Source organism: Protobothrops mucrosquamatus, unplaced genomic scaffold (genome assembly GCF_001527695.2).
Source record: "Protobothrops mucrosquamatus isolate PMUCROS unplaced genomic scaffold, P.Mucros_1.0 scaffold225, whole genome shotgun sequence".
NCBI lineage: Eukaryota > Metazoa > Chordata > Lepidosauria > Squamata > Viperidae > Protobothrops > Protobothrops mucrosquamatus.
In genome coordinates, this window is record NW_015386576.1 from 618,878 (window position 1) to 642,761 (window position 23,884).

Genomic DNA, 23,884 nt, shown 5'->3' on the forward strand with positions numbered 1-23,884 from the left:
TAATAAAAAATATCTCCTCTATCCATGGTCTCTACTTGCCTGTCAAGTGGTAGCTATGAATTGAGGAAGACTCTCTGATCATGGATCTGTTGTTTCAAGGGAAGCATTGCCCCTTCAAGAATTAGAGAGAATAAAATAAGGTATATTACATAATCCTATAGTCTGTTTGAGGAGCCATGTTGATTGGGGATCATGGGAGTTGAACATTTAATATAATTAGAGGAAATGGGGAAAACTGAAGTACTGCGCTTGCCTTTATAATATGTGTTTCTTATCATTAAATATGCTAGTGCAATGACAGATATTATTCTATCTTAGAATACTGTAAGTCAGCATTCCCCAACCTCTCTGGCTCGGTGGACTAGTGGAAGCAAAGGCGGTGAGGGGGGGAGGGGATGGTTTCATGCCTGCGTGCCACTTTCACAAAGGCAGCTTCACATGCACACACACGTGTGTGCCTTGCCAACCATTTACGTGGCCCGGTTCCAAGTGGGCTGTGGCCCGGCACCAGAGCACAGACGAGGGTTGGGGACTCCTGGTGTAAATCATTAATGCTTCTCAAATGCAAATAGAATCTATTCCAAAATTATGGAAAATGTTGGATTGCAGAAAAATGTTGGATTGATTGATGATGCATATGATAAATAGAGTACTGTGGGGGGGGGTGTTTAGTCCCTAGCAGGGCTGCTGAAACAAAGGACCAGCAAACAGAGGAAGTCTCAGAATCTTTATTCACCCTGTCCCATGTGAGTTCTAGGAAGCTCTTGTACCCCAAGTCTCCTGTCATTCGTTTTCCTGTGCCAGATGAGAAGGTGCCATGGGAGGTAGGAATCTAGAGAGTTGGTTCTGTTATTCTGATTAATGCCAAATGAATCAAGCATATTAGTAGTGTTTATTTAAATTATCCTCTTGCCAAACAAATCTGAATTCTGATAAAATCTGATCTCCTATAACAAGAATTCTACATAAATTCACCAGTCTACAATTCTGAGAATTTTGGAAAACTATAAACTAAATACATATACAATGAAATGAATATATTTGGTTGGATCTGATCACCCGAGTTTAGAGGCTTTGGCTCTGAACTCAGTTTGTAGATGGAGAAATTGTAAGCAATGCAAATGCTGATTAAAAAAAAAAGGATGGTATCTGTTTACAGCGAGGAAATAATGCCTACTGAAAGAAGTAAAAATGTCTGTGTAAAGAGCGTTCCTCTCCCCAATGTTATATGGAAGTGAAAGTTGAATATGTTAGGAAAAATATAAAATTAATTGAATGCAGTAGGAATGGAATGCTTTAGAAGTGGGTATGTTAAAAAAGAGATTGGGTCAAGAATTAATAGGTCATGAATATTGCTTGAATAAAAAAAAGTGAAGGACAAGTAGAAAAAAAATATGTAGAGGTGATTTGATCGTATAGCAAAAATGAATAAGGACTGAATTGCAACAGACTGCATTGTGAAGAATGGGAAGTCCAGAAGGAGTTTAATGAGATCCTTTAAAAGGAAAAGATCTGAGAAGCTTAAAGAACACAAGCAATATATGAACACTGTATGGAAATGGTGGAAGCAAGGTAAAAAAGATAGTGAAATATATAGCAAATGGTGTTGCCTTAAGTAGATTTTGCTTCCTTTTCTTTTGTTTCCTTGCCTCATGTATATGCATGTGACTGTTGCTCATGCATGGGAAACCATGTTTTAAGATATGTATATTTTCATCTTAAAAGAACACAAGAACAACAAAGCAGAACACTATAACAATAGGGAAAAAATGGTATCGTATTTTTGAAAAAAGAGTCCTGATCGCTAGGCCTAAGAAAATTCAGAAAGAATTTCAGTTTTCACTTTGGAATTCTCCAAAATACCTTGTAATTGAAATGAGAGTACTTGTTGCAATGTAAAGCTTTGAAATCTAAAATAGCTTCTTTTTCCTCTGACAGACAGAGTTTGATATCTATAATCCACCCTTCTATAGTTCTGAAACACAAGAGGATATTACACCAAAGTTCCTAAGAGAGTAAGTGCTGTTATAGTTACTTCCTACCACTAGCTTCTTCTCACTATACCTGGTCATTGTCTAACCTTTTTATGGAGTGCTGCTTCTTCTGTTTGCTTCTATCACAAATATTCTGATTATTTTTTTGTTACACTGAGGTCCTTCGGTTTAAAAGTTGCATTTTCACTGGCCAAAGATGCTAAAAGATAGAAGTTTTGCTCTTGTCTTCCAGCAATTTGGAGAGCCTTTCAAGAATAAACTTCAACAGCCTGGATGGAGATATCAACAGGCAGAGTTTCCATGGCACTTATACTATTGAGAATGGCCTGCCACTGTAAGTCTGATAACACAGAGGGAATCTTGGTTACTGTGTACACTTTGTGTTGAAAATAGTTAACATTTAGAAGTCAAATAGAGTCCCATCATGGATGTGCTGAGTGTTTATGCTTGAATTCAAATATCCCATTTCAAGTACAGCTGTTATAGCAGATAACAAAATAAGCCCTTTGGAAGTATCTTATTCAGGAAATTGCTCTACTTTTCAGCTTCACAGTAGTGTGATCAAGATATGTTGGGAGTGCACATTCCAGAGCAAAACCAGAGTCAAATTATAGGTGTGATATATTTTGTTCAGCATTTAAAAGAAAGTCAGGTTACTTACACCCAGACATTCTCCTCCTTCAGCTTGATAGGAGATCATAACAGTAAGGCTAGTGAAAATGTTCAATGGTCTCAAATCAAACCAGTTGCTGAACTTCACCTCCCAAGTTCAAAGAGCTGAAATCATAGCATGGTGAAACACCTCTGGTTCCTTAAGGGTTCCTAAGAGACATAATCAATCACTGTGATACTTCATTGGAAGGCAGTCTTTCTCTTTCAGCAGATTATCTAGAGATGGATTACTCCACAGGGAAAGCCAGTCAAATAATACTGTTTTAGTTGGATGGTGGTCAATCCAGATGCATTTTCCTCAGTAATTTGATTTTTCTTAAAGTGTAAGCAGTGGTGGGATTCAGCCAGTTCGCACCAGTTCGGCAGAACCGGTAGCTAATTTTTTGTTGCCCAGGCCCAGAATGGACTTCCAGAAGCGGTAGAGTACCGGTTGTTCACATATTTGAATCCCACCACTGAGTGTGTAAGTACTAGTGAGCCTTGGTTCAAACTAAGTCCCTGATAACAACTGCTTAGCTTCTCATTCTCTGATCTCTCCTCAAATGTTTGTTTCCAGATGGGAGTTCCCAGGGGAAGGGCAGCATCCCAATGGGCCTAGCTCATGGCAGAACTATTGTTTCTCTTTCAGAAATCCCATGGGCAGGACAGGCTTGAAGGGCCAAGGAATCCTTAGGTACTTTGGACCCAATCATGCCCTGCATCCAGTTGTGACACGGTGAGGAAATTTTATGTTGCTTCCTATGTAATTTGTTTTTGTTTTAATTCCTGTTTTACAGTCGTCTAGAGATTAGAAGCAGACATCTTGTTTTCACAGACCAGTATTGTGAACTACGTTCCTCTTTTTATCACACTTCTGAGTCTTAGGTGTTGACAGCAGCACCTTTGCAGCTTAAGTGTGGTATCCATGGCAACAGGAGAGGAAAAAAAACTTAGATGCTCATGATCTGATGTAGGTCATAAAAAGCTGCATGTAGTTTCAAAAGAATTTTTCTCATTATCAAAAGTGAGAAACTTATTCATCTTACCTTTTTAGTTTATAACTTATTGAATAAATATTTGAGGCTGAATAGGTTAGAGATATTGGGAAAGTTCATCACAGTGATTTTTAACTACTATGCAGAGGCCTCCGTCTTATTTTGGGGGGGCGTGCATAATGAATATCTGACACTGGTGTAATAGAGTTTGATTATACATACATTTATATGTAATATATTTATGTAATTACATTTGTATCCTACTTCTCATCCAGATAACAATCAGAGCTCATTCTATTTTAGTATTATACAGTAGATTTCTTCATGTTCTTTTAGAACATACAACAGCAAGCTATAATTTCTTTTTTTTATAGTTGGCGGAGGAATATTGATGGATCCATTTATAGAAAAAACTTGAAGAAAATGCTGGAAGTTCTAGTAGTCAAATTCCCTTTCTTGGATACTTGGGCTTTGCTTGGGGTAAGCATATATGGGGAAGTCTATCTTAAGTAAGATCTAAGTTGGTAATTTAATAAAATCATGTCAATTAATAATATGTACTGTTAAAACAATATATTATGTCTACTGCTAGTCTTTGACTTAAAGCTGTAATTGAGCCTGAAATTATGGTCATGTCATGCCAGGAGTTAAGCAGATCATCCAATTTTACTTTCTCTGCAGCGGTCATTTAAGCAAACATGGCAGTTCTAAAACAAATACTGTGAGCATTAAGCAAACCCATTGTCTGCAATGGGCATTTTTATCTGAAAGCACAAGTAAATGTGTTTTCCTGCAAAAAAAAATGTTGAAAATCATTGTCATGTGACCACAGGATGGTGCATAAGTGTGAGCCAGTTGCTAGGCACCCAAAATGCAAAATGTGACCATGGGTGGGGAGGGGGGGGGTGGCCATCAGAATTTTGAATCCAGGTTATAAGTAACCCCAAAGAGATCCATTACAACTGTGAATGGTTACTGAGTGACCAATCATAAGTCAAGGATCACATGTATGAAAAAATAAACGTTTTCCATGATGAAAACATATGAGTTGGGTGTATTTTTCATTAAGTGAATAAGGGTGTGTTCTGTGTTGTAGACTGAGCTTATTCTAATGAAGTGGCATGTGTCTAAAAATTTTATTTACCTCCTTCAATTTGACCACATAACCCCAATCATGCCAAAAAACCCACAATGACAGGTTCATCCAATCTACAAGCCCCATGCCTGAGGAAACACCCTAATCTTTAAAGATTGTGAAATATCAAAGGAGTCAAACTCAGAGCATGTCTACCCAGCCAGAACTAGTGGCTTGGGCATAAACAACTGGAGAAAGGTATAAAGAGCTTTATAGGAGGCAACAACCTCTTGAGATGCAGCTCACAGAATGCAATATGGGCCTAGTGAGATGCACCCATACCTGCCCATGCTGCCTCATGCTACAGCTGATTTTCTATGTAGAGTTCACCTGCAGTAATTCATTCAGCAAGCAATCAAGGCATGAATCATCCCTAGTAATGTTTTTCAATCCAGGAAAGGACACAATTAGTATAGAAGACAAATTTATGCACAAAGCCCTTCTGGCCATGGCTGCTAACCATTCCTTGAATAGCAGCCACATTTCCTGGAAAATCCCCACATTGTATACCAGTTCTGCCTGAGGCAGATAAATATCTGCATCCAGGAAGCCTTTATAACCAAAATCCGTCCAGTTTGCTTGGGTCAAGTTGAAGTACGTTCTTCCCTGTTCAGACCTCCACACTTCCAGCACCAGAACCTCAATAGTAGCATGGTATGCCCTGTTAAAATCCATGATTTTAATAGCTAAGGATTGCAGAATTCTTATCTGAGTTTACAGTACTGGATTTTATTGTTCACCAAGATGGCAGCCAAGACACCAACTCATACTTACCTGCACCTCAGAGATTTATCATTTTATTACGTTTATTAGGGGCACCCATCCCTAAAACTGCCAACTGCATACTGAATAGAAGTTTCTGTTTTCTGTAGCATTATAGTTAGTAGAATGTGTAAAGTGATAGCTACCTCTTACACCAAATAATGCTTTGATTCTTTCCAGGGATCTCTTGAGCCTGGGGAAGCATTGCCACAAAAAATAAAACAGGTCCTGAGACGAGAGTTCTGGCCACAATTTCAGAAGTTGCTGAATCAAGGAACAGAGGTATTTGGCCATGCAGACGGGGGCTTGATAAATCAATAGAGCTGTTGGTGAACATTAACCACTTTCCCCACTATTTTCCTAAAGGCATCACAGTAGTAGAGAATTGCGCTTGTGATGCTGGGGTTATGTAGTGCATGAATGTGGACATAATATAGAATGAATCAAGTTTTTTAAGATGATTTTTTAATAATAGAGAAATTTGCATTTTGCAACATTTTGCAGTATTTTGCAGTTTACTGTAGGCACAACATGGATCATGGACATTTTATTTATTGATATTAGGGAGAATTTCTGTATACACTGATGTAACCTTATTAGATAAAGACCTGAATATTAGCACAGTAGACTTTTTAATCCTTTTTTTTCAAGCCTATGATCAATCAATGATTTATCCAATAGAGGAGAATGTTTGTAGGTCAGGTTTGGATCTTGGGGACAGCTTGGTTGCTTTTTTTGTCAACTTTTCATTAATAAGGTAACATTATTAGTATGAAAGAGAGTGGAGTGGCTGACTGTTTAAATATAGTAGCTTGCTGTGCCATTTTGCTGGGGATGTGCTTCTTCTTTGATGGTTTCTGGATTAGGGTATTGTTTCTTCCCTGATTATTTGTCTGGTATTGTTCCCTGTTTATTTGTGTGTTGGATGCTGGAGGGGATATGTTCTAAGCGCGTTTTCCTTCCTAGGCTTTTGATTGTTTCTTAAATGTTATATAAGCACTTTTGGATTTGGCTTAATATAAAATGTTAACAGTTTCCCAGTTAAAATTGGGCTTGATTCTGTTCGTGTGTGGTAAGGCACTGTAAAAACTTCTTAATCTCACAACACACACCAGAAACAGAAAAATACCCTGTATTCTCGGCATTTGAGCTAAAGGTATTTTCTATAGTAAAATAATAGTATCACCAGCAACTTTTCCAGAAGGAATAGTACTTTTAAAATATTTACTACAACTCACGTTTGTGAGAGTTATTCTTTAGATTAATAAGAAACTGCCCTATCCTCTGAATGATACTAGCCTTTCTGTCCCCCCCCCCCATATCTTATTCTTCTTGTGCCATATCCGTTATCGGACGTTGGCGATCATGTTGGTGATCCTGTTTTTATCAGCAGCCGCACGAAAAAGTGCTGCTCAGTTTTGTCCAAACCAAATATATATGAGCATCCACATATGTATATATATATATATCTCCTTCGATCCTATCTTCTTCCAGATATACAAAGGGTATGTGGATGATCCAAGGAACACAGACAATGCCTGGATAGAGACAGTGGCCATCAGTGTACATTTTGAAGATCAGAATGATATCGAAATGAAGCGTCTGAATTCAGTATGTGTCAGCAGGTCACTACTTACCATAATGCTATCCTCAAGATGCAAATTCTAAGATTCTGTGAACAAACCCTCAGGGTGGGGTGCCCAGGGAGGAAGATGAAGGGTCCAGATAAATTTAGAAAAGCACTTTGAAAGGCGAAAGACAGAATCATGATAAAGAAAGAAATGGACACAGAGATGAGAGATTGTGTATTTGTGTGTGTGTGTGTGTGTGTGTGTGTGTGTACATGCATGCATGTGTGTGAGATAGACAGATAGAGAATGGGTCACAGTTCCTGACAATGTAACAAGAGGAACATTCAGCGGGTCTACTGCGCATATAGTCATATACATTGCATTAAGCAAAGAGAAAAAGTGCATACTCTAAAAGTGGTTTTTTTATATGCTCATCAGGTTTTTGAGGTAATCTACTCATATCACATGTTCCAAGACAGTTTCCTTCTGGCTTTCATGAAGCTGTAGGGAAACTAATTATGACCAAATTCCTTTTCCTGTCTGGGATTTCTTTCTCCAGTTTCTCCAGGGTTGTGACTTTGAAGTGATGGTGCGCTGGCAGGTGGTGGACAAGAAGATCCCCCTTTATGTCAATCACAAAGAACTTCTGAGGAAAGCAACTGTCCTTTTCGGAGCATATTTCTAATGGCCAAGAGCAATGTTAAATTTTGCATTTAAATTTCTTTCTCAGCTCTTCTTAACTGCAGTAAACCAAACTGTATTCTGCTTTTCAGTGGATCTCTTTAGGACATTTTCCCATTCCAGCTGAACTTAGAAATGAAATTCTTCTTGATTTGGCCAAAACTGTATGCTTATTTGAACTGCAAAAAAGAAGGGTCAGAGCTTGCTTTCATTATACTGAAGCCCTGAGTTCCTTTCCAGAAATGCCACACATATTCCTGTGGATCATGTAGAGTTAATGGACATCAGGGTTCTGGATGGCCTCATAAATTTGTAAAGTATACAATAAAGTGAATTGTAATTCATCTTGGAATACTATTTAACACTAATAGCAGGGGAATAAACAATCTCTGTGTTCAAATTACACACAACATCATTAGTGCTGCCTTTGAAAAATCAGTACATATCCAGTTCCCAAAGATTCCTGGTCCAATTGTTCATTCAGTCAGAAAGCCATCATATTTCAGCAGATCCAGTGGCTAATTGATGGTATATCATAGCCATTGCCATGCTGAGCTGGAGAGTATCAGCTGGCATTACTGACATCCAAGACAAATTTTTGAAGTTCTTCCAGTGCAACCTTTTCCAGTTTGACATTAACCCAAATTTACTGGCTGTGGGTAAAAATCACACTAACCTCTAATTTAGCATTATGACAGGAATGCAGAAAGCAATGCAACCTACCATTATTGCTTTTGCAGCAACCAGAAATCAAAATTTTGATATATATATATAAAGTCAATCAGATAAAAATAAAGCACTCTGGGATGTAAGGTAAAAGGCTTTTTTTTATTATTATTAATTGCTGAGCTTTCGTTAACAACCTGTTAACATCATCAGAGCAAAGGGCTAAATGAGAAGGGGGGGGAGTAAGTGCATAAATTTACATAACAGTTCTATAACGGTTTTATAGAACTGTTATGTAAATTTATGCGCTTACTCCCCCCCTTCTCATTTAGCCCTTTGCTCTGATGATGTTAACAGGTTGTTAACGAAAGCTCAGCAATTAATAATAATAAAAAAAGCCTTTTACCTTACATCCCAGAGTGCTTTATTTTTATCTGATTGACTTTAAATGTCCATACCTGGGATTCCAATATTCAAAATTATCAAAGACACACACACACACACACACACACACACAGAGAGAGAGAGATATATATCATTTGGATGAGCGTGCAGAGGGATTTAATGGGAGTATAGATGTCTTAAGACTGGCAAATATGTAGGGAATCTATTTCACCCCTGAAACTCCCTCCCCAAATTGTCCATAATCACATTTTGGAATGCCTTCAACATGACAAGAATGAATTTCTATATGGCTTATGTGTCCCCCTAGTAGGGCCTATGAAGTTTGGAAGATTTTGATTCAATTTTAGATTAACCACATTTCAGCACTTAATTGAAACCTTAATTATTGTTGGTTGAAATAGCATCATAAGCTACACTTCACGTGTGTCTAGCCTGGTAAAATTAAATCAGATTCTCTGGATATTTAGTTAACAAGCGAAACTATGAGGAATCTCCCATACCTGTCCCCAAAATGACACTGAATGAGAAATAGCTCTGTCCTGATTCTTGAAGAATGTAGACCCTTACAAGCCTCAAATCCTGAACTGAAGACAAGCATTTTTTTCCCTGGGTTTTTTTTCCTTTTGAAAAAAGGTGCAAATAGCACTGGAGTCTAGTTTGAAGGAAACCATTTAAAAAGATCAAGGTTCCAATTTTCTGGGTTCTGTCTTAACTATCACTTCAGCAGACTCCAGGCCATTATGCCAAATATTCAAAGCATCATTCATTTTCTAGCTAGAGGTGCATTGCCTTGAACTGTGTGAGATCATCTATCGCTGTCTGAAACCTTACAGCAAGCTACAGGTAGCCTGATTCACAGTTCTGTAAGTTAGTGAGCCTTTCAATGGTGGGCTATATTCCTAGGCCTCTGGTCTTGTAGATAATCTTCCCCTCTTTTGAAAAGAATGGGGGTATCCCATGTGTACAACTGAAGTTGCTGTTGACTGGACTCCTATTTACTTAAAGGTGAGCTGTATATGCCAACACATCCACACATAAATTCAAATTCATCTGCACATAAAGTCCCTCAGTTGAAATAAATATGTTAATACACACAACATAGAAAATGTTTCAATAATAATTAATAGATTAAATAATTTAAACAGTTTCTTAAAACATTTAGAAGCTTGCCTCAGTTAAAAGCACAGTGCTATACACCATAGTCAAAATAACAGATTAACNATTATCTTGCTGAAATGGTAAAGATTTTGGGTATTTGAAGAACTAATTAAATGAATAATTTTTATTAATACGGAGGAGATGGATTGTTTAAGTTTAGAGTTTGGAGTTAGAGATATTAATATTTGTTTACTTGTATTTGAATATTAGCCTAGGTTTGGTTTGGGAAGTCCGGGGGGTGGGGGGATGGGATATAGCATTGGGTAATATCTGTGATGTATTTCTTTTTTTTTGAAAACAATAAAATTTTATATTGAAAAAAAAAATAAAAAAAAAATAACAGATTAACAAAATAGGGAGAAAAATCAAGTGACTCAAAGCCATTGTGAAATGAATCTCAGCTAACAAGGCCTGGAAATAAAAAAAAGTTATGCCTTCCCGAAAAGCACACTTAATGATTAAAAATGCAAAGTATCTCTTAAATCACTTGCTCAAAATTAGTTTATCCATCACCTAAAAGCTGCTGGAATTAAAGGTTTGGAGAAATTGGCTAGTCAGGGAAGGATTATGGGCAGAGATGGGATCAACCAGTTTGCACCACTTCGGCAGAACCGGTAGCTAATTTTTTGTTGCCCAGGCCCAGAATGGACTTCTAGAAGCGGCATCCACACAGAGAACCGGTTGTTCACATATTTGAATCCCACCACTGATTATGAGTCTTCCTTCTCTTCCCTCTAATTCAGATGACAGCTGTTTTCCATAATGTCTTAAAAATTGAGAAGGGGACAGTTGCAAAACTCAATTTCACCCTAATGCCAAAGCTATCTATTTTCAGAGGTTCCTGGTTTGTTCATCAAATGGTCTTCCTCCCAGGAAAGATTGTTTTATTGTTACAAAGAATATAAGCATATTCATAACTTGAAATGGTGCTGGTCTAATTTTTTATGGCTGTTATCATTAATTCAATACAGTATGTGCTAAATTAATTAGTAGAAGCTGCTTCTCTCTCCAGTAAATGTCATTGCTGGGGTCTTTTTGCCTCTATTGTTTTATTGGCAGTAGCATTGATATCCTTGATATTTATTATAGATAGGATTTTGTGATATTTCTTAATTTAGGCCAATAATTCTAATGTTAATGGAATCTGAATTTATGCTTCATTTTGTTCTTCTCAATAAAAGATTTGCTTCAGCAAATGTTGATATATCAATGCCAGAAATGCCAAAATTGTCACAGTCATTTATAAAGATTGCAAAGACAGCTTTTCCTCAAAGGTTTCATTCTATTAATGAATGAAAGCAAAGCAGCTTAAATAGCAATTTGTTTTCCTAGTTCTATGTTTAAATATACAAGAGGATGGAGAAAATAATCGGAGAAGGTCCACAGAAAGTATTCAAATATACTTATGGTCAGAAAAGAGTTCCTCTCCAAATGTGAAATATACTCAGGTTAATTATTTCAGCAGCATATCCATTATTGAACCATAGTTGGCACCGTTTGACACATAAAAAAAGCAGTGGGAAGGATTAAGCAATTCACCATTTGTATTATATAAATAATCCTGGGCCTATGCCAGCAGTTAGGACTGGAATTTCTGTCACTAAATAAAGTGATTGTAAAGCATGTCAGATGACCATATTGCTTAGTAACAACTGTCATTAAGTGAAGCCTACATTGTGTTGTTAAGCAAGGATCTTACATGACCATAATTTCTGACTTTTTGCCTGCTTTCCCCTTGACTTTGCTTATGGGAAGTTAGCAGGAAACATCAAAAATCACAATCATATGTGAAATTTACTAAGATGATTGATGTTTATTGATTATCTGACATGCTCTATAATTATTGCTATTTTTGTTGACTACAGCTATTTATTATTATATTAACTATTCCCATTGAATACTTATATCCGGACGATAGTTTGCTTGCTAAAGCTTGGAATGTCATTGGGGGCAACCCCATTGTTGTACCTACCCCCATCCCAACTCCTTTCCTGAACCCCACCCTGAATCCCACTACCTATATCGATCCTTCCCTTCCCCTACCTTTATAAAATTTAATAAAATATTGTTTAAAAAAATCACAATCATATGATTTTTTTTCAATAATGTATGTATCACTAGCACTATTTTTTGTGTTTTGCTTTTATTTTGTTAATAATTAAAAATCAATTTAAAAATGAATGTGGATCACTGTGAAGTCATAATCCTAAATTTTACCTCTAGTAAAAGTAATCTAAGGAAACCAAGATTAATGTTTTTCAGTTAAAGCTGCATTTTCACTTGCAGTTTGGTTGGACCCAGCACAAATCATAAAGCTGCTCTCGCATTTCTAAAATTTATTTTTAGTAATAATTATGGTATGTGTAGAAAAAGGCCACACACTTTACAGCTAAACATATATATTTGTATTTGCCTATGAACTGGATCTTGACCAAGATGTGTTGTGCTCAATAAATGAAATCAATGCATTGTCTGATCCAGATACAGGTGTCCTTAAATTATTTTTGCACATTGCTTCTTAAAATTGCAGTCTACACAATATTTTTTCTTTCACTGCAGTGCTCAGGATGATAATTTTTAAAACACCTAAACAGCTTCTAAAAGTCCTAGCCCTTTTCAAAGCAGAAATAACAGTAAATATTTTTTTTATTTGTGTTTCATTTTCTTAGTTAAATACACAATTTCTGGTGAGAATCAGATTTAGGCATAAGTTAAGCAAGCTACAATTTAAGGCCAGGAAACTGAAAGGGCCACTCAAAAGTTCAGGTTTTTAAAAATTTATTATAGTATTATTATTATATGACAGTCTCCATAAATGAAGTCATCCGGTACAGATTCATAGCTGTTCAAAGATGATTCATCCCTAGTTCCTCGTATGTCTGTTATGCATCCTCACAGTATTCTTGCTAAATTCAATGGTTTCACAGTCTTTCTGTTAGTACTTGCCAAACAGAGCTTCTACAACTTCCTGTAGCTAATTTCTACATCCGATCCTGGCTCTGGGTAAAAACTTCAGGGTAGCTCTTGCGGTGGTAGAGTGCAAAAGGTTCAAATCCACCGTCAACCCTGGAAGATAACTTTAGGCCAGTTACTCTCTCTCTCATCTGCTTAATAGGGTAGGCGTAATAGAGGTAACTATGTATAGGAATACTATGTACTCTGAGAACTGGAGAAAAGGCAGACTATAAAATGAACAACAAAAACAGCTTTTTCATCGTAATTATATGAGCTGCTTTCCTAAAGCCCCCATCTCATGTCACCCTAACCCAGTGGTGGGATTCAAATATGTGAACAACTGGTTCTCTGTGTGAATGCCACTTCCAGAAGTCCATTCTGGGCCTGGGCAACAAAAAATTAGCTACCGGTTTTGCCGAAGTGGTGCGAACCGGCTGAATCCCACCACTGCCCTAATCACAACACAACATCTGAGGAAGATTGTTTTTATATGATCCATCCTCACAGCATTGCCTTAATATTATTTTCATCTCACAGCTGAGGTAGCTTCAAGATCTTTTAATTGTTCCAGGTTTAAACTGTTTTCCTACTTCTTTTTGTTAAGGCACATTCATAAACTTCATAGATGATAATCTATGATAATCTATGATAATCCCATAAGGGATTATGCAGACAGTCCTGCTGAACAATGTTTGTTTCTAATGTGAATAATTAGAAATACACTTATGCTGCTGTGGTAGTAAGAGACTAAGTTTTATGTAGGAAAACCAGATGTTCAATAAAGGAGTAATGGTCAATAAATAATGTTAGCTCTAAGTGCAAATATTATAACTGAAGTCCTGAGACTTCTATGGCTGGAGTTCATATAAAACATGTGTTCTTTATCTGCATACTCTATACTGTATCAACAGAACAACAATGCTATGCTCACACAATGTTCTTCCTGTGTTTACACAATATGCTTGAACTGGTTATTGAATTAGCTAATTTATTGATGTGCAATTCATTGAAGGTTGGATTTGCATAACACGCTAAACCATAAGCAGACAAACCAAGATCAAAAGTAACCAAGCCTAGCTTCTTATATGAATGCAGCATATTCTGCAAACAGAAGTGCAGTGAAGGATATTGTACAAATACAGCCACTGTATTACAAACTAGATAACTATTTTTTAGTCTGGAATGCTGAGAGAAATCAGTTTGCATAGTTAATGTTCATTGAACACTAATAGATTTAGAGTGTACTGTGTGATAATTTATTTCACATACAATTGATATTCTTAGACATAAGGGCACCAATATGATTATTATGACACCATAACACAGGCTCCACTCTCGTATTTACATTGTGACATCACATGCAAACACGAGTGAGATTTGCTTTGCAAAGTTGTCATGTGGATTTCATCTCTCTGTCACATACACACTGCTCTAGGGTTTTGTAAATTCCAGGAGACAAACATTTCATATCCTTTACAAACACTGCCACTTCTATGGAATAGCCATGCATGTGTGTGTTCAAATTAGTGCAGACTCCAGAAGTCCACCTGGGTGAGTCCCTGCTGTTTTCTTGGCAAGATTTTGGAAGTGGTTTGTCTCCTGAGGGGCTGAGAGAGAATGACCATCCCAGGATCACCCAGCTGGCTTTGTGCCTAAGTTGGGAGAAGAATTCACAGTTTCCAAGTTTCTAGCCTGGAACTTTTAACCACTGCCCCAAACTGGCTCTCATGGAATAGCCTTATCACTCTCCAAATGTAGCCACATGAATTTTTTCTTATATTGTGTTCACACAACATACTAAGACAGGTTGCCTTAATCATGATTAACTGGATAAATTACTGTACAATTTAAGCTACACCCCACGCTAAATCATAAACTATGGTTTGCAAACCACACTAAGTTTACTCGTCATGCAAAATCACAAAAGCCACTAACAGCTGTCCAATTGTCAGACTAATAGTTCATGGTTTTGTTCCTATCAGAAACAAGGGGGTGGCAACCTTTTCAGCTAACAATCAGTGACTTAAAGATGCATGTAGTAGTCAAGAGTCATTGTTTCTTTTCTTCAGCCTAGCCCTATGCAGAGACAGTGCTCCAGTTCACTATAGATCCATTTGATAATATAGATGACTGGGAGTTTGTGAGGTCCATTAATATAATCTAAGTCCAACAACAAAGTAATCGTATAAAGTTTACACACTGAATATGAGACAATTTTTCTATGTAATTATTAAAAAGGCCAAATGCAAATTTCAGATTGCATCAACAGAATTTTTTTTAAAAGATTTTTAAAAACTGAAGTGAACAGTTCACTTTATTTTACTTTGGGATACCCAGTCTCAAGTACTGAGTTCAGTTCTACCCATTGCACTAAAGATCCATAGAAATTGAAGCAGCAGAGAAGGGCAACAGGGATAAAAGGGAAATAGAATACAATCATTGAAGGCATTGGATATGTTTAGAGAAAAGACAACCAAAGAGGATTGGCTAGCCCTCTTCAAATATATTAAAGGGTATCAAACATAAAATGGCCAAGACGTGTCTCTATTTCAGAATGTCAGTCTTGGAAGAATGGATTTATGTTACAAGAAGATAAAATCTGTCTGAATGTAAGGAAAAACTTTCTTGCAGACAGAGCAATTTGACAGCTGAATATGTTACCTGGGAACAGCTGTGTTAAGGAGAGGCTAAAAATTCAGTGTTTCTCAACCTTGACAATTTTAAGGCATGTGGACTTCAATTCCCAGAATTCCACAGCCAGCATTGCTGGCTGTGGAATTCTGGGAGTTGAAGTCCACATGCCTTAAAATTGTCAAGGTTGAGAAACACTGGGCTAAATAGTTGTTTGGTTGTTGGGGCTTTGAACTCCTGCACCAAGTAAGCTGAACTCAACAGGCCCTTTTAATTCTATGATTTTATGAGGAACCTCCTAATACTGAACTACAGCAAATAACTAGCACAAACGTATTGCAATGTGCAAATATGAATTTTCCTTTCTCTATTAAAGATGCTCATAATAGTTTAAGAACATGCTGAAGTCTTTCTCTTTAAGATAAAAAAGAAAGAGTACAAGGAGATATTATGACCTGGAGTTAATGCAGGAGAAATGTCAGGCTGGCATAACACAAAGCACCTCTAATAATAAATACATTTTGGCATCTGTGCAATAATGGAAAGCAACACTGAATGCCTGTTTTCTGGGCTAGTGAATATCAGTTACTGTGTTCCAAATATACAATACTGTATAAACTGTAACTCCCAGGCAAGCAATAGACCACTATGTTGCTTCCTCTATGTTCTAATACGTCCTTTATTACTGAACGGCCCCTTTAAAAATTCCAGGATGCTCAGCTAGGGTGGCAGTGACAAGCAGATGCGATCCAATTACAGTCAGCATTTGCCATGAATGGCTTTGTGTGCGACTGATGGGAAGAGGACGGCAGCAACAAGTGCTGTGTGCAGACTGCAAGTCTCTGCTGCTGCTGCTGCTACTCTGAACTGCACCCACATCCAGGCAAGGGTGTGGCAAGAGAAGGCAAAGCAAGAGCTCCTGAGCTTTGGATGAGGAAGAAACTTGGGATCCTCAGGTAAAGGAGACTCAGCTGGCCTCAGTTCAGGCATCATTGCCAAAAGGGAGAAGAGAAGGCAGTGATAATAGGGCAGATCAGTTGTTGTATATTTCCATGATGGAGTGGTTAAAGGTGACTATATGAATTCTTTTCAATAGGCTCAATCCAAGAAGCCACATTTTTTGGGGGGGGAGGCAGTTTTGCTCTGTGACTAGGTAAGTGTCCACCATCTGTGCTGCTCTTGTTTTTGACACCATGGCTGAAACTCTGGGAGGAAGATGTAGGTGGAGACTGCAGCTAGATTTAGTGTCATATTTACATCCTGAAGCATATTAGGATTAGCAGCTTTCCCTGTTATGCTTAGAGCAGGGGTTGCCAATGTTTAATATTGTGACTCATGTACCTTTAATAGTTTGGGGAAAGACAGCAGATGTGCTGCTTGTCATGTCACAGTACTTCAAGGGTGTGAAAATCTGCCTTCCCCAGATAGCCTGAGGGCTGAAAGCTTCATCTTAGGCAATAGGTTACGGCAAGGTTGAAAAGGAGAAAGAAGCATTCTTAGAGAGACAGAGAGGATTCCCTCCTAGCCGAGAAATTTCTCCTATCACTACAACCAGCAGGATCCTATGAGCCACAGCTGATTGCATATAGGCAGTACCCATAAACCCAGATTTTTCCCACCCCAAATTGGTGGCTGTAGCTGATCTCCAAAATGGTCTATTTATATCACAGAATTCAAATGATTTTTCAATCAGCAAATTCCTTAGGGAAGTCTGGGGATTGCAGTTCTGTGACCAGCTTACTAAAGATCTTTTACAAAATTCTCTGCATCTATTCCAGAAGAAGCCATTACAGTTAAAATTGCATGGAACACATACAATTCTGTGGTCCTTTTTATGTTTTTTTTAGGCATCTTGGTGATGAGGCTAATTACTCTTGCCATCTTTGGCATATAATGTCAGTTTTTTAATAATTACTTTCAGTCATGTGCACTATTTATTTTGCCAATATTCTCAACTGTAAAAATTATGCCATCAACAGAAAAGGATTCAGATTATAAATTCCCCTGCCTAGGATCGGAGAACTTCAAAAAACATAACAGCAAAACAATCCCAGTACTAAGAGTGAGAGAAAGCAAATAAGGGTTTCTGATGAGTTTGTTTATAGCAGAAAAGTGGCAAAGAGAATAGATTCTTACCTTCTTTCACTCATCTCTTTTCCTTGCTAAAACTACTCTACCATGCTCTGAATGTCTCCACTCTCAGCAAGCAGATTCACTTCTGGGGTAGAATATGAAACAGGGTACAAGCAGAACTCCTTTCCAAAATGTCTCCATCTTAAGGTCAGAGAAACAAATGAAAACAGGATTCCCCAACTCCCTGTTTCTTTATCATGTTAAGCGCTCCCCACTCAATGCTTTTTTCTTGAAACTACAAACTTTTTTCCCAGTACAGTGAATCCAAACTGAACAGGCTTTTTCCCCCCTCCCTAGAAATTGTGACAATTGCACTATTAGCTCAGCTGACATAGATTGCAGAATATGGATTAAATAAAAGGAGTATGTTGTACTATACAGAAAACGTCTCCTCTTTTGATGAAAAAAAATCTTTGCAAAGAGAAGAGATTTTGGTGCAAATTCATGGGTGGAGTGTGATGCTCTTGCACTTAATTAAAAGTTAGTCTTTAGAATATAATGGAACCCCAAACAAACTCCTCAGATGGGCACTTCACTGCTGAAAGGTCTGAGGTGCTGAGCTTCCCCTTAGGCTGATGCAGCTGAGGGTAGATGAAATGAACAGGGCCCTGTGGTTGCTTCTCTTAAGTATGCAAGGTTCCTCACCTCCTTAGTCATCCAAGGTATTTCTCCTCCCCTCCCTCCTTAATCATTAGACTTAAGGTGAATCTCCTCTCATTTCCCATGCCATATGTAAGCTGCAAAGTTCTGGATGACCACCAGATGGCAGATAAATGAAGTTGTTTGTAACTTGTATCATATTTAATGCAGCAGCCCAGATAAGGAACTCTATGCTTATTCCTTTAAAGCAAAAAGGGAAAGGAGAATGAGGAGATTTAAAAAAGCAGTCAGCAGCAAGTGGTGGGACTCAGTGGGAATAGCCATGGAGTTTGCTGTGAGTAGCTGCCACTCCTAGCTTCACTTTATTTTTACCACTGATCTGCAATTTCCCTGGTTTCCGGTGTTTCTTTTAAATCCCAAGAGGGAATTATTTCCACTTGGATTTTTTTGTTTTTTTTTAGAATGGAATAGGGCAAACTCGGCTACTTCACAGTGATAAAAGCAAAATGCAATAACATCAGCACTAATATACTCCATCACCTTCAACAAGGAAATGATTGAAAAGGGGAGGGAGAAATGTCCCCGAGGATTTTGTCTTCAATCGAGAGAAAGGGAGAAAGGAGAAAGGAGAAAGGAAAGGAAAAGCCAATTAGTTACCTATCAGGGTTTTGTAACTGAAATGTGTAGTCGCAGATATTTGAGTCAACATTTGTTTGATCATAGATGGTATTTTTAATTTTTGTTTTGGAATTAGATGAAAATGTATTCATATTTCTGCCCCTGTAGAGATTACTTCCCCATATTTCTGTGCTCTGGAAAATGAGAAGAGTGAATTGATGGCTGTGACCCACCTGACTTCAGTGCAAATCAACCCACAGAGAGTCTGAAGAAACTCTTGTGGGCCCTCTTAGTTCAAAGGAGTGTGAAAAGAAACAAAAAAGACAAATTTTCTTTGCCTTAGCAACCATGCAGGACTCCCTATTACTGATTGGATGACCAGCATGTTTCTGGCAACTGAGACATCTTGGCCTGTGCTGTTCTTTTGCTCTCAAGCTCTCTTCTGCCTCTTCTTTTGCACCCCTTCCTGTTGTTGTACATCCTGTCCTGAACAGTGTCAATGCACCAATTATTCAGGAGCAACTGCTGTTCTGTGCAGTGCTAGCAACCTGGAGGAGATTCCAACAGATATTCCCAAAGATACCATGTTTCTGAAGCTGGATGCAAATAAGATTACTGCAGTTCCCAACAGCACTTTCAGGCATCTTGCCCACTTACAAGAAATAGATCTCTCCAAGAATGCCATTGAGAAGATTGATTCAGCAGCGTTTAAGGGTGTTGCTGATGGCCTGAGGTTGCTGGATCTCTCTGGCAATCACATACAGAGAATCCCAAAGGAAGCCCTGGTCAACTTGAATGCCATGATTCGCTTATCCAACAACCCTTGGCATTGTGAATGTACTTTGCAGGAAGTCTTGTGGGAAGTGAAACTGGACCCTGATTCAGTCAATGAGATCACCTGCCAAACATCTGTGCAAGAGGAATATGCTGGAAAACCTCTGCTCCACATCCTAGATTCAGGCATCAACTTTTGCAACATGCACCAGAAAACCACTGATGTTGCCATGTTTGTTACCATGTTCAGCTGGTTTACCTTGGTCATTAGCTATGTGGTATACTATGTCCGGCATAATCAGGAGGATACAAAGAAGCATCTGGAATACTTGAAGTCACTACCTAGCACAAGAGTTCCTAAAGAGACTATCAGCACAATCCTGTAGCCTGGAGTGCTACACAGCCTGTTTTCTAAAGAAGAAAATGTTGGATGAAATATAGAAAGTTTATTTCCTGCTAGTTCAGCCAGGACTTTTCTATTTTTTTTAAAAAGAACAAAATGTTTCATAAAAGGTAAAAAAATGTGTTGCCATTATAAATATAGTAAAAATGTCTAAACCACGTTTCCCTATGCTCTATGCCAGGGGTAGGCAACCTTGGCTCTTTAATGACTCATGGACTTCAAATCCCAGAATTCCTGAGCCAGCTGGCTCAGGAATTCTGGGAGTTGAAGTCCACGAGTCATAAAAGAGCCAAGGTTGCCTACCCCTGCTCTATGCTATTGTTATCGATAGTGGACCCAATAGAGAAAACATAAAAAGGTCTTTTTGGCAAGGAATTTGAATGGCACATGGTTTATTTTGGCTCCCTAAAATTCACAATTAAGATCTTATTCCAAGAGAGAAATCTAAAAGCCCTCAAATGGAGCAATATAATCCTGACAAATGTGCTCATGGTGCCAACAGAATATGTACATGGTTGACTTTTGCTTGATACTCTGAATGAAAAGACAAAACACTTTCTCCAAAGCTTACAGAAAGTTCTATCGCTAAATTCATAGATTTTGCAAACAAGGACCCATACAGTTTGATGTAATTTAATATGTAATATATATGTTTGTGTGTGTGATGCAAATCTAAAAAAGGATACACTTTATACTCCATCTAGACCCATACTTCTTCATTCTCCAACAGAGTAATAATGTGTTTTTAATTCCAGAAACATTATACTGCAAATATGGTGCAAGTAAAATGCAAGTAAAGGAAAGGGGAAAAAATGAGCATATGTTATAAAAGAAATAATGCTGAATAGATTCCCTTTAGGAAGATGGGGCAGATACACAATGATGAAATTGTCTATTTCTACATTTGCTTACTTTGTATTGCAAATGGTGGTTCAAAAGTGCAGCTGGTCTGGAGATTAATAAATTTGAAAAGGGAAAAAATGAATAATAATTTTAACTTGAGAAAAACCTAGCCCTGGCATCTGATAACAGTTTCTGAGAACCGAAATCTTCAGGCTAAGAAAAGATAATATAAGAATAAGCTAATAGAAAAAGTAAATAAGAAAGCTATAAAGAGCCCCTTCTTGAGGGAGACATGAAACATGAAATATGAATATAATAAATAATACATCAATAAAATATTAAATTGGAAATGCTTCTTTACTGATTTTAAGTTTCAAAATCTCTGTTAAAATAGATTCCCTGTAAATTTAGCAGATTTTGTTTGCAAAACAGGTTGAATCCAACCTATTCAGAATCTGGCAGACTTCAGTAAAGTAAGGTCAGTGCTGAAGAGAATCTACTGGCAGCAAATAAATTTGACAGCAACACTATAAAGTATTCACACACTGCACTAGGCTTAGAAACATGCTAGACTTGCTTTTTTGAAAACAGAGTTTCAAATTAAGTCTTTATCTGCATGGACCCAGTTGTTATGCATTTTAAGACTCTTGAGAATCTGTGTTTGTATCATTGATTCTCTGCTCTGCTGTTCTAGTGCGATAGCATTTCTTTCCAGCTGGCTACTTTTGGGAAAATGTATGTTCTCATAATGGAGAATATATATATCAGGGTTGAACTTTGGAGTCCTTGATGCTCTCTGAGTGTGGTTGTTTGCTTGTTGACATTTCATTATCTAACTAGGCAACATCAATCTGCGTAATGAAACAACTATGTAAGCAAACAACCATGTTCATAGAGCTCCAAGGACTCCACAATGTATGTTCTAATTACTTAACACACATAGATTTGTGCTGGATGCATTTGTTAGAAATCTTTATAACTATCCTGTAGGGTTGGTGCAGTACTACAGCTTCACTCACCCAAAGGGATCTGGAACATGTGGGAGCACAAATGTGGCATCATCAAGACCTTTTTCTTAGATCGTTTGTGATCTTGGAAAAATATGAAACTGCTGAAAGATGTTGAAAGGGACCACATTTGTAGTTCTGTGCATTCTTAACACTTTGTGGTGATCATATCTGAAGGCCCATCATGCAACAGCTGGTTAATCAACACTTTGACAAATTTCAGGACAGTTGGGGCCTTTTTTTTATTACTAGTTTTATACTACTGCTTATGTACCCATTTTTGTGCAGGATGCAAATGTTTTCTGGTAATATTTGAGTTATTCAGTCTGATGTTGAATCTCTTCTACCTTCTTCCTAATTCTCAGTGTAGAGTGTGGTTATGACATCTCTCATAATGAGCATCACAAATTCCTGCACCATTTTGTGAACTTAAAAAATACTGGTGGTTGTGCATCCATCTACTATGTAGTTTAATCCTAAAGAAGTCTTTCACTGTCATTTTTTTCTTTTAAACTGTTTTTAAAAATCAAAAAGGTTATTCTCTTGCTCTTCCTTTATTAAAAAGGTGCTATACAAACATTAAAAATCAATATCTGACAATCAAACTGACAATTTAATAAATATAGCCCATAAGGAAAAAGATGGAAGGAGGAGGGAGATGTTAAATTAAATACTAATTCTTCACATAGGACTCATAATTCCTACCTGTAGATCTTATTACCAAGAATTTTCCTGTGGGTTTCAAAATAATTATTGTAATTATAATTGTGACCTGCAGGAGGCCAATTTTTTCCCCAATAGAACATTTGCCTGTGTTGCCACCAGCTGGTCTTGTAAAGGAACAGATCTTTTTACTTTGGACTAAGAAACATGGCAGCACCTACTACACCCAATTTTATTTAATGGGGCTATTATATCTGGCCCGTAAAAATCTGTAAAACCACTATATGATAGCAAAAAGATACTCTTTGCTGCAATTTAGTGAAGTTCTGGATTTTTAAGCCCAGATAACATAGTCCTAGATTAATTATCAGCAATATTTTGCTTGTTTGGCATAAACTAAAGTGAGTTGGAAGAAGAGATTGGATGAAAGAGAAGAATTCAACATTTGCAATGGAAAATAAGGAAGAGGATAATGGTATATCAGTCTATGAGACAAAGGAGTTGTAACTATCATTTGCTCTGTTTTTCTTAAAGAAAAAGCTCATTCTTTTGCTTTGTATTCATATCAGTTACTACTGTATATTATCAAGTAGTTAGAAACAAAACCCAAAACTGCAACATTTGCGTGACTTTATATGGAAATAATACTATGAAGACAGACTTAGTGTAGAAGGGCAAGCACCTATTTCCTTCACTTGCTTGCCTTTTCCTTTTCTGCTCCATAGTGCAGATTTTACAGGATTATACCTGGATTGCAGCTTCATTATCTCTAGTCACATTGGCTGTTGAAAATATTTGGAATAAGTAGGAAAGGTTCCTTTGGATGGTGTTCTTACAAGTATCTCTTGGGTTACAACTACTCATTCAGTGTCTGTTCAAATTTACAATGGGACAATACAAGGTGAATTTATGACTGAGTACTGACCTTTTCAGTCTCCCTGCACTCATGTGATCAAGATCTGGGCACTCAGTGCCCAGCTCATAATTATGATATCACAGTAAGCCAAGGTTGTTTGATCATGATTTCCCACATTCTCTGCTGGTTTACCATACACAATTTCAGTGGGGAAGCCATCAGGAGGTCTCAAGTTGCTCCATTTCCTGCCATTTTTTCACTCACCCAGGCTTTGCAGCATCTGCCCACTGCACCCTCCCAGCCACCTGTGGCACCCCTACATCTGCCTGTACTCCACAGCATCTGCTTGCCTGGGACTCCTACTTCTTCCTCCTTAATGACCA

General features: G+C 37.6%; 2 protein-coding genes across 2 annotated transcripts in view; both read left to right on the forward strand.

The window, feature by feature from the left end:
- The window catches only part of TRPM2 (transient receptor potential cation channel subfamily M member 2), a 38,036-nt gene extending 30,243 nt beyond the window's left edge, over nt 1-7,793 (forward strand). The window contains exons 25-32 of the mRNA XM_015814168.2: nt 673-824; nt 1,939-2,015; nt 2,227-2,328; nt 3,295-3,381; nt 4,015-4,120; nt 5,718-5,819; nt 7,032-7,148; nt 7,668-7,793. Coding sequence (XP_015669654.2) covers nt 673-824; nt 1,939-2,015; nt 2,227-2,328; nt 3,295-3,381; nt 4,015-4,120; nt 5,718-5,819; nt 7,032-7,148; nt 7,668-7,793 — 869 coding nt within the window. The remainder of the gene's footprint in view (nt 1-672; nt 825-1,938; nt 2,016-2,226; nt 2,329-3,294; nt 3,382-4,014; nt 4,121-5,717; nt 5,820-7,031; nt 7,149-7,667) is intronic.
- Nucleotides 7,794-19,268: 11,475 nt separating this feature from the next.
- On the forward strand, nt 19,269-20,146 carry LRRC3 (leucine rich repeat containing 3). Its single transcript, XM_015814169.1, has one exon. The coding sequence runs from the start codon at nt 19,330-19,332 to the stop codon at nt 20,113-20,115; it is 786 nt and encodes a 261-aa protein (XP_015669655.1). The 5' UTR covers nt 19,269-19,329; the 3' UTR covers nt 20,116-20,146.
- The last annotated feature ends 3,738 nt before the right edge of the window (nt 20,147-23,884 follow it).

Coding starts and splice junctions, on each gene's coding strand:
- LRRC3 (XM_015814169.1), top strand. CDS start 19,330: ATGACCAGCATGTTTCTGGCAACTGAGACATCTTGGCCTGTGCTGTTC.